An 11,836-nucleotide genomic window follows, 5' to 3' on the forward strand; every position below is an offset into this window, starting at 1 on the left:
ACCACTTGCTGTGTACAGGAACACTGATGGGACAGGCCCACAGTGAATCATTCCCCCTGACCCCCAGGGCAGATCAGTTTTCCTGATCCCATTCACCAAACAGCTGCATAAACCTCTGTGCTGACAACGGGTAGGAGAAGCAAAGAAAGCACAGAATACTCTTAGGGGATAGGCTGCACTGGAGAATTTCATTGCTGTCAAGGAGTGTATTTTCCAAGCCTTTGTTAGGAAAAAAAAAAATTGTGTTGCTTTAGAGAACTCAGGACAGACAATGGACTGTGTATTGCCTTTTGACTGGATTAATTCATTCTAGGCAAGAATTAAAAATGTCATTATCAGTCCCTGGAAGGTACTTTATATGGGATACTCTAGCCTACAACAGAAATAAATATTCCTGAAGAATTTATTACCCCTTAGCATATGCTTATTCAAAATGAGATATTTTCTGTCCTTGTTGTCGAGTCTCATTCTGAAGTGTTTTACCAAATTTTTCACAACGTATTTTATGACAACTTTGTATTTCCACATTCCAGCTAAAAAGAGGCAAAGAATTAAAGTTTATTTACTTTCAATATACTTTGAAATAAATAACTGCGTAATTACATTTGAAATAACAAGTTATAGCCCACATTTACCATAAACTATTTTAAAAGCTTACATTAAGTATAAATATTTCTCAAGCTTAAAAGAAAGCCAAGTAAATGCTTTTGCGGAACCATCTGCCTAAAGATCCTGAAACAAGGTAAGTAAACTAAGTCAGTTTTAGTCATAGTAATCCTCTGTGGGAACAGAGTGAATACTTCCTTCACTTGGATATATTTAAAACTCTCTGTCCATTGTTTAACTACTTAAATTTTAGAAGCCAACTGGGTCTAAAAGGGAGGAACGCTATTTCTTTTCCTCCAATTTAAATAACCTAAAAGAAGATTAAATTTTCCAAGTCTCAACTGTAAAGGATATAGTAACCAGAACTATCCAATTAATTCACTAGCTACAGGGCAGAAAACCCCTTCATATTTGTTTAATGATTAGCTTTAAGTATAAAACATGTTTTAACCAGCTTTTTCTTTAAGAAGCTTATATATTTTAATTGGATTCAAACTTCCATCCATATACAGAAATAATGGATATCAAAATATTAGAAGTTAGAATGAGAATTAGTACAATGTATGGAAGCCAGTGTTGTAAGCCATTAAAAAGTAGACACAAACCTAAACTTTGTCAGAGGTGAGCTGCAACACATCCACTTACAGCCACGCACTGCATCAGTTAGTGCAGCTCAGTGGAACACTTTTGTGCACTGCTCCAGCTGTCTAAATACTGCAGCATGAGGGAACAGAGAGGACAATTATGTACTAATGAGTCTAATTTACAGTCAGCTCAAAGTGTGTAAGTCTAATTAGCATTTCTGCAGAATACACTAACAGGATGTATCTGTGCTTGTTTTAATAAATTTGATATTATATGCACTTTCATCAACTGCCTATTAAAGATTAAATTATTTGTGAAGAGTTTTCTGTTCTCCTATGTTCACTGAAGTGCTATAATAAACGAAGAATTTTTCCTGGTTTGTTCCTCCAAATTAAATGCATCCCTAAAAGGTAAAAAGTGAGTAACATAGCAAAATACCACATGGCCAACTTACCACTGCCACAGCATCACTAGAAAGGATGGCTTCGACATTCAGCACTGTATAGTAAGCTATGTTGGTCATAATATAGATAACGGTCACAATGGGCATAGACACTGCAATAGCCAGTGGCAAGTTCCTGTGAGACAAAAAAGTCCCCAAACCCACAACCCAGAAAAAAAAAAAGTTAATAACAGAATAAATTTATTTACTTGCATCCCTTACCTTAGAGATGAAAGGTACAAAGACAGAATAAAGATTTTAAACAGGTATCTCTGGAGGAGTTTTGTTTCTTTTAAAACTAGAAATTCTAATACAGAATACTGGAAAACTTGGGGTCCTTTGCAGTAACTTAAAACTTAAATTATGTATTAAGGGATTCTGTGCAACTGCTCTCCAAGCACCCTAACTTCAGGGTTTCCAGATTCATAATAACAGTCTTCAAATTTACATGTTTTGCAGTTATTTCTTACTGGCCATCCTAACTGCCACAATTAGAACCCAAAGGGGCAGAGCTGTGAATCCAATCCCTGCACCCATTCTCCCTGCGAACGCTGCTGTTCTTCTAGCACCTTCTTCTACAGCTGAATTGGGGAGACCCACCAAACCAAACGCCCCATCTCCTCACACTCATAGTTGCAGCAGACAAACTAACCGGGCTGCCTAACTGCAGCAGGCGGAGATGCAGAGGGCAGATCTAAAACTGCTACACAGCTGTGAATCTCAGCATGTATCTTACTAGCTAGCGCATGTCTAGAAAGTAATAATAAAAAACTAGAGTAACATGAAAACACTGCAAACTGATAGATGTAAACAGATAAGATTTAATTTAAAGGCAAGATAGACTCAAAGCCCTGAGTCTTCAGCTCTTCAAGAATAAACTGCAGAGCTGAAGCCAACTTAATTTTAGGCTTTGCCTTTTCTCAGCCTTATTCTTCCCCAAAGCTTGAAGGGATATTCAAATGTCTAAAAAGGAGAAGCGGAACTGAGAGTGTTACTCTTGCATTTGCCCGGTTTGAAGTCATACGCAGCATGGTGACATGGCTGAGCATGTGCCATGAATATGGTTTTCAGTAACAACAAAAACCCAAAAAAGCAGAAAAATTAAATGCCCTTTGGAAGTTTCCTCAAAAATTTTCTGAGGCCCAGAACTCCACCTGGATCTGTCTGATGCTGTGGAAGCAGGAAAACAAATACTTGGCACAACACTCCATAAAAATCAGTAAAATAGTAACTGGGGAGTTCTGACTCTGCTTCCAGGTTCCACAACCTCAGTAAGAGACCTGTGAACCCCAATGCAGAGAAGAAATAGCATTAGAAAACCACTTAGAAATTAATTCAGAAATGTAAGGTAATGCAACAAAAACCTGAAATGGCATTTTCAGGACTTTGCATCATCCAAGATTAAAGCCAAGGTGCTATTTCAAATTTAATTTGTGGATTGCAGCTTTTGACTAGACAAGCATGAGAGCACTATCAATCAGGTGAATATGAAAAAAATGTAACTCATGGAGTAATTTTATAGAAGTCTGGAACATCTCATTATTCCCAAGACTCATCAAATGTAGAAAGCTGAAATCTGAAGTTCACTCAAGAATGAAGCTTGTATCAGGCACTGATGCCTATCAACAGCAAATGAATCTGAAGACATTTCCATCACCTAAATATCCTGTGAGAAAAATTATTTTTCAAAACCGTGCATCTAATACAAGAGTTATCCAACCGATAACACAGACCAGTATACTCCCTTTAAAAAGTGAAAAGGTATTGCAACAGCACTCGAGAAGGGAGCTCTTTCAGCAGAAAAAAAAATAAATTTGAAGGACCAAATGACTAATGCAAACATAAAATGTGCATCTCTTCTGAATACGTGTAAGAAATCTTTGCAAGACAAATTAAGGAAACACTGTCAACCTGAAATTCAGTCCGACTAAAAATAGCTATATTTACAGTTAAGCCACTTATCTGCTTTTTTATGACTTTAATAGATAACTTTCCTGTCTAAATAAACTCAAAGCATAGAATTCAAGGGGTAATAGAACAAACTGCAAAAGTCGAGATCAGCTGGGAGAATCTCTTCCATTCTTTATCTTTCAGTTGTAGCAATCTGAGCTGTTGCTTATAATAGGAAGTAAAAACGACCAAATGGGTTTCTATTTTTAGCATAAAGGCATTTGCTTACTGACTTGCAACTGAACAAGATTAGTCAGTCATACTTCTAAAGTAAAAATTAATGGAAAATATGATATTCTTAAATATGAAATAAGAATTATTGCACAAACACAGCACAGACTACACTTACATAAATGTTTCACTGCAATATTAACACCTATTGTAATACAGAGTAGCAACATCTTCAACTGAAAGCTCATCAAGCACTGACTACAGTACTGACTACATCTACACTTAGTTATTCTTACTTTTTTTTTTTCATTTTTAAGGGACTTTAGAACTGGTAAATCTTTGCTAGTGGCTGTTCACAGAGTGCAGTTCTACTCATTTCTGTGTAAGCACAGAACTCGTTAGTGAAAGGTAGTCACAAAAAAAGCAACTTGGGAACTCTCCAGCTTTAGAAAGTTTAAATCGTTTACCTTTCTGGGTTTTTGATCTCTTCTGTTACATAATTGAGGGTATCCCAGCCAGAGTAAGAGAACAAGGCAGAATAGAGAGCGAGGGAAATGTCTCCGATATCAAAGGAGGACCCCTCAAAAGAGTTCTCAAAGTGTGATGAATGTCCTGTGTGTGAAAAGATGCAATCATGTACAGGATAATAAAATACAGCAAGCAATTTTTTTTTTTTTTCAATTTGGCATGCAAATACAAAATAAAAAAAAATCAGGAACCCAAATTCCTTCAAAGCTGCTTATTAAGCCCTTTGTCCAGTTCTGCTCTGTGCTTCAGACATGAGAATAAGCATGGCATTTAAACTACTAAAAAGTATGCTCTGTGGATGATACTGTTCTATAATTAAACACCTTTGTCCACAACAGCACAAGTAGTTCAGGAACATTAAGTTCAGACTATGCTACAAACAGCTGGCAATGACAGTACTCAGGCTAAGGGTATTTTATATATATATAAAAATATATATGTATTTATAAAATGATTCACTGTTGTTATATATCTTTTTACATTTTCATTTGTCTATGCAGAAAACAAAGATTACAGTTGATTTTAAGTAACTAGGACAAAAAAAAAAAAATCACCAATCTAAATGGATGTTTAAGTTTTAGCTATTGAAAATATTATTGTTACTCGAGATAAAATTTTCCCAAGCTACAAGAAAAGCACACGAGGTTTTGCACCACTATTTGTAAGACCTTTGCCATGTTTTGACTTCAAGGAAGCCAAGGCAAACTCATCAATGGCAGTTTTATGTGTTCAGTCTATTTTACGCATACAGACACACAAACAAAGCCACCAAGTATGGAAAGGTGAGTTACCATGTCCCTCCCAAACATGCCCAGTACTATGCATCCTGAAACGTTCACACTTCATCAAACATTTACAGTTCATGGCCAGGCAGATATTTGAGGCTTCTAAAACATCTTCACTTATTTTTCTTTCCTACTTTTTATCCTAATCAGACATCGCTATTCCCTTACCACAGACACTAGCAGAGTAGCTGCTGAGTTAGAAACAGAGAAGGGAGACTCTGTGAAGGAAGCTAGAAGGGAATAAACTCTGTATCTACAAAACAAGGGATAGATTCATGTGCTACGGATCAAACACTAGAGTATGATGCTCACATAGGCTTGTTCTTGTTCCATTCACAATAATCACCTTGCTCATGGACTTTCATCAACAAACAGTTAAAGCAAAGGACACAAATTGCCAGGTTGCCAGGGAAAGACTTTTATGGCAGCTTTGAAAGCAGGGTAGTTTTTTTTTAATCTAACACACCAAGAAATTCTCCCCAAAGAAAGAGCTGAGAACAAAACTAAGTTCAGATTTTCTCTAACTTGAATGCACAATGCCAAACACACAAATTTTAAGAAAAATATTCAAAAGCGCAGTAATTTTCCAGTTCTCAACAGCTGTAATAGAACTCAGGATTTCAGAAAAACAAAAAAGAGCCACTGTTTCAAAAATCTATTTACATGTTCTTACAGATTTTTGCTTTAAGTTACACAGAACTCATTTTATGTACTCTATGTGACCCTGCTCTGGCAGGGGGGTTGGACTAGATGATCTTTCGAGGTCCCTTCCAACCCCTATGATTCTATGATTTTAGAAAAAAACTAATATCTAGTTAGCTCATTGTAAAGTAGCATGTTCCCCATAGAAATGTATAGCTGTCTCCTCTCCCATCATATTTTGCTAGCTCTGTATTTTGCCATTTCCACTTCCTTGATTATTCCACACTGGAGGCTGTAAATTGCACAACATTGCTGAGCAATCAGTTACCTCCTCTTACCCAGTTCAAAGTCAACTGAGATAGGAGAGCATCTCATGATACAATGTCATGATAATGCCCAACACGGCTATTATTGGTGTTTTCAAAGTGGCTATATTATGCTTGTACTGATGCATCTGATAACACATACTGAGGTTATTTTACAGTCTCTAGGTCAGTTATTCAGTTTAACTGATAAATACAAACCTTTGCTTTAATTTTATAATCTTACCCTGGCATATTTTAACAAGTCCAGTTGTAATGATGACAATAAGAGCAATAACTTTAGCATAAGTAAATATATCCTGCACTCGTGTTCCCCATTTAACATAGGCGCAATTAATGAATGTTAGAAGACCTAGAGGGATTAAAAAAAAGAAAAAAAAAAAAGAAAATGTTATTTGGGCAATATTCAGTTTAATTACTTTTCCAAATATTTTAAATTATAATCTAAATCTGCACTTACCTGTTACACCACTACTTAGGACAAATTAAGCAAAATACACTGGTACTGAAAACACAGTGGTTTAAACAAAACAGTAGGAAACAGATGTTCTAAACACACTGGTTCAGAAGATAGAAGGAAAGATATTCGCCTTCTCTGATTACATGCCCCTTTTCAAAACATTACCTCTCATCAGCTGCCTCTGTCCTGAAGCTAAAGAAATCATTACATCAAATAATTCATTTCAATGCAACAATATTATTCTGATAAATGAAAGATTATCTAGAAATTCCTCTAGGCAACTATATTAAAATAGTGTTTCAAAAGTTATTTTATCTGTCCTTGTTAGATTGAGGATGAGCTCAACACCCATGGAGCATGCAATACTGAATACGGTCACAGGCAATTCAATACTCTTTTCCAGGAGCTGTACTCCTAAGTGAGATTAGAACAGTTCTGACCAAATAACATCTGCTTTACAGTTAATGCAACATTAATCTGGATTTTTAAGAACAGGTGGCAAGATTTTTGAGAACGGGAGTACTGGGAGTGTATTTCTCCTTCCATCTCAAGTCAGTATCACATCTATTTCACAAGATGGTATGGGAACTTGAAATTAGACTTTTCAGATTTCACAGGTGGCTGACTAAATGTACTCATAGGATCAACTTTCCCAACAAACACTTTTCAAGCTACACTGTTCTCATGGCTCTCAACGGATGCTTTTGCGTTTATTACCTTTTCCTCTGGTGGAGAGCCAGACAACCTTTGCCTGGACTCAAATGCTGAGTATTTAACAGGATTCAGCACCTTCAATATTCTTTATTGAATAAAATTATAATTCTCTGCATATTTTTCTCATGCAGATTATCATTACATTATTGATTCTAACTGAGAAATTTAAATACTTCCCCCAAACATAATTTTTTTCTCTAGCTAGTAAAAAAGTGGTTATATACACAACTGTGCTTCTTATCTGCAAACATTTTTCTTGTACTATGTATTTCAAATATGCACATACATAAAAATTAAACTTGACTGTTTAAGGAGTAAGGAAATAGCAAATCAAGATTAAAATACGAGATGTGATAAGTTTTTTTCCTTTCCCATAATCCAAGAATAATGTGATACCAATTAAGATAAAAGGGTACTTAGCACAGTTACCAAACAGAAAAATAGTAATTTTAGAAAGATAACAAAAGAAAGGTCATGATCTCAAAAGCACAGCACTAGTATAGACTGTGTCTGGCCAAATGGAATAGCTGAACGAAATTCCACTGAGCTTGGCAAGAGGAGAGGAAAAAAACAGTTGTATCACATTTCAAAAGTTAGGACTGCTGCAGCTCCCAAAGAGCCCTCAGGAAAAAAACAAGTCTGCCTGGGCTCTGCTCTTCACTAGTAATGATCAGCATTATCTGTGGACTATTTGGTCACAGGGTTTATTTTGGTCATTAATTTATTTATTGTTTAAGCAACTTGCAAACCCAGTCATTCACATGTACAATCTGTGTCTAACCAATGGTCAGATTTCCACTCTCAGCAGCTTGATTATAAAGTACAGTATCCAGAGCTGAGGATTTGACATACATCATCCCTGCCAGGCCAGGGAGAAGTGTAGGCTTTAACAGGAAGAGCTAAAGAAACTGTAGAGGGCTGAGAGTCAGCACCGAGACCCAGAGCAGGGCACAACAAGCACTTAAACCATGAAATGGACTGTTAAAATTAAGTTCTTGCACCTACAAGACAGTGATTTTAATGTCATATGTCTCCACTGAAGGAAAAACGTGCTAAATTTCTCTCTCTAAGCAGCCAGTATACAGGACATCACATTTTCTTTCTACATCTACTATGTAACAATTTTAAATTAATAATTTTGTCTTAATTTCTTGCTTTTTGATAAACTGCTTTTTGAAAGGGCTAACTCCCCTCAGATGTGAGATGCCTCAGATGGAAGGGCAGATTTCCCCACACTCCTGAATCTGTGCCAGGATACCTCAGGATGATATCTGTTTAAGGAATGTGAACATGACATTACAGGTCCTTCATTTCTTTCCTGAAGTTGTCACAACAAAACGTGGACACACATGTGGAAGGAAGGAGGGAGACAGAAGGAAAAGAACTGAGTGAACTGACAGATTTTTTTTTAAGAAGTTTGTCATTATACTTCCTACTATCTGAACACGGACTAGGACATTAATGCTTGCCCAACAGTAACAAATTAACTTACATAATTGGAAGGGGAAGCTATAATGTTCACAACTAGTTATAGAGGTCAAATATCTGACTCACACACCTACTGCACTCTGTCCTTCCCCTCTTCTAGTCCTGCACAGACACCTGTAATAAGGAATATCAGAGCTATTTCAACAGCCTCCCTGTTGCCTCAAAAAGGAAGCAAGTAGGAGCAGCACATCTCCCTCCTGTAGCATAGTGTTGGCAGTAAAAAAATGCAAGTTCTGTATCAGCTCTACAATAAAAGTTTCACATCAGTAAAAGCTTCATGTCAGGTTCCACAGAACATGGCCACCAGTCAGTACAGGATAAAGGGCTGCTATACAGGCTTCCTGAAATTTTTTCACTGTTTACTGGAAACACAAAATATACCTGTAAAACAGCTTTACAACAGGTACTATTGTACTGATGTTACAGTTAATCATAAGCATAAAGAATAATCTTGAATGAATAATCTTTTAAAACCCCATCAGAGTAACTACTTAAGCATGTCTACATTGAGATAATAAAGGTAAAATACTTTGACATCATAAATGTAAAATAAATTACACCAGGATTGATAGCATTAAGAGCCATCCTGCAATAACTCCTTGACCACACCAAGATTATCTAGAGGTTTGATTTAACATACTCCTCTGAAGGAAAACAAAGCTTTTTCCCCCATTTTTGCCATGTAAGTAAACTTGGAAGTTTTAAATACCTTGTTCTGCTTCTGAATGAGAAAATGGTAATTCACTGACCGAAAAACTGAGAGTTATTTGGGCCCTGGAAATTTTTCTTTTTCCCACTGTAACTCAAACCATTGCAGATTCAGTATGCAACAACTCTGGCATGTGGCAGGATTTGTTTTAATAAAACATAACCCTGGATAAAAAAAACACCACAGTAAATTTCAAGAAATACTTACATTCACAAGCAGCTGCTATGAGACGGCAAGCCAAATACGGAGGGTCACAAGAAGGGAAGAAGGGCTGAACTATGTAGTTAGCAAAGGTGATGGCAATGATCGCCTGACTAGTTGGCTCAACAATTAGGAGTGAGGTCCACAAACGAATAAAAGCAATGAAGCTCCCAAAAGACTCCAAGATATATGCGTAGCTGGCTCCAGACTTTGTAATAGTGGTTCCCAGTTCAGCATAGCAGAGAGCTCCAAAGACTGAAAAAATCCCTCCGATTGCCCAAATTATTAAAGACAATCCATATGATTTGCTGTAGATGAGAACACCTTTGGGAGAGACAAAGATACCTGAACCAATCATGTTGCCTACTATAAGGCTTATCCCATTTATCAAAGAGATTTCTTTCTTCAGTTGCATTGTATTTTGGTTTCCATCCTGCATTTGACATCTGTCACTTGGATCTGTCTTGTCTGATTTACTGACGGGGCTGTATTCAGCCAGAGAACTATGCGACTTTGTGCAATCTGTCCTTTCTCCCATTGTGGAAAGACTCTGAATTCTCCACGACTCCAAATCACAATCTAAAATAAAATACAGACAGCTGAAATCATTATCAGTTTTTTAATCCCAGGACTTCCTTGCCAAGTCTTCTTTCAACCTTTTTACGCTACGATTTACAAGGTAAATTGAGAAATTCCCTTTTGTTGCTTCATATGTTTCATACATAAAGGTAAGTTTATGCATAGCTAAGAGCAACAGAAGAAAACAACACACACAGAACAAGAGACAAATTCCAGTGTAACTTAAGCTGAGAAAGGAACTTCTACCTTCATAAAAAAAAAAAAATAGCTACCAAAACCACAGGAAGGACAGACTTAGGGGATTCCATCACTGAAAATAAAGAACAGATCGAAACAAAGTGAGGTGATAAAAAAGTGAGGTGAGAAAATAAGATCCACAAGACCAAGACGGAAGTTCTAAGCATGAGCATAAATTTATTGCAGTACTAGAAAGACCACTCAAATTATTATACTTACACATGTAAGTTACGAGTGATCTAGTAACAGGGTTGCACATTAATAACGTGGGCTCTTGCTAAGAGCAGTATGAACAGACACTGCAGAATTCCCTTCATCCAACTCTAGACTTTTAACTGGTACTACAGTTCATTCCCTACCCAAAACTGTTCCCAGTTCCCCACTGCCTCATTTCTTGGAGTCACCTAAGAGTGCAGGCTGTACGTGAAAAAACCCACAGTAGTTTCAATCAAAATTCTTATTAGCAACTGTATTTAACAATGGCTAAGAATGCAGACATGAAATTAACTTTTTCCTCTGCTTCAGAACTGACCATTTGGAAAAAAGCAACCTTCTTAAGTCTCCAGGAAATTCTCCCATGCCTTCCAAAAGCATGTAACTGCTAATAACATTTATTAGTACAAGAATATACTGATAATGAGCAGTAATTCGGAATAAGGCCCATTTTATAGAAGTTCAAGTAAGAAATAATCTAGTCAAGGAACTGTCTTGTATAGAAACCCACTGAAATTGCCAACATATCTTTGATTGCAAGGTTATCAGCTGCATAAATAGGCCCTGCATAATTGCCAGGATGCACTGCCATTCATTTGCCCTGCCCCTCATTAAAGCCTCAACATGTACTTCAGCCATTTACTGTAGAATGGCAACATTAAAGAGTCTGGCTCAACTGGAATAAAGCAGCTGATCTGGCAGAGTGGAGAGAAAGCTTTGCGGGTAACATTAGTTTCACAAAAGGTTTTGTTATTGCAACAATAAGCCTGTCAATTAAAGGAACAAAGCCCCCAAGTATGTATGGTGACTTCAAAGGGTCAGCATGCAAGGACCTGAACTGCATATATATCTATACATTTAGTAACATATGAACATGTGAGGTTTTGCTCATGCAGTTAAGAGGCACACACCTTTCTGGAGGGAAAACAATACTCACACTCTTCCTTTACTATAAAACCAACACCTATGTATTACAGTACAGAAAATCTGACTTGACATCCCTGAACTAGAATAAAGACCTGAAAATGACAAGGATTTTTTTCAATCAATGAAAAAATAACTTCTGCTGAAATGGAGCACAAATCATTTACTGAAACACATTCCATCACTCATCTCCAACACATGAACCTTCTGGCTTTTTCCACACTAAAATAGAGACTGTGTTCTTTTAAATAATGTAAAATTAGATCCTCAGTCTGTTTA

At 36.8% G+C, this 11,836-nt stretch overlaps 1 protein-coding gene across 1 annotated transcript in view; it reads right to left on the reverse strand.

Moving 5' to 3' along the window:
• Window positions 1–10,177, reverse strand: part of SLC7A6 (solute carrier family 7 (amino acid transporter light chain, y+L system), member 6) — a 23,227-nt gene extending 13,050 nt beyond the window's left edge. Inside the window, exons 1-4 of the mRNA XM_008944710.1 lie at window positions 9,611–10,177; window positions 6,259–6,384; window positions 4,222–4,366; window positions 1,646–1,769 (exon numbers count right to left, since the gene is read on the reverse strand). Coding sequence (XP_008942958.1) covers window positions 1,646–1,769; window positions 4,222–4,366; window positions 6,259–6,384; window positions 9,611–10,142 — 927 coding nt within the window. The 5' untranslated portion in view covers window positions 10,143–10,177. The remainder of the gene's footprint in view (window positions 1–1,645; window positions 1,770–4,221; window positions 4,367–6,258; window positions 6,385–9,610) is intronic.
• Window positions 10,178–11,836: the final 1,659 nt, after the last annotated feature.

This window comes from Merops nubicus, unplaced genomic scaffold, assembly GCF_000691845.1.
Source record: "Merops nubicus isolate BGI_N331 unplaced genomic scaffold, ASM69184v1 scaffold8267, whole genome shotgun sequence".
Classification (NCBI taxonomy): domain Eukaryota; kingdom Metazoa; phylum Chordata; class Aves; order Coraciiformes; family Meropidae; genus Merops; species Merops nubicus.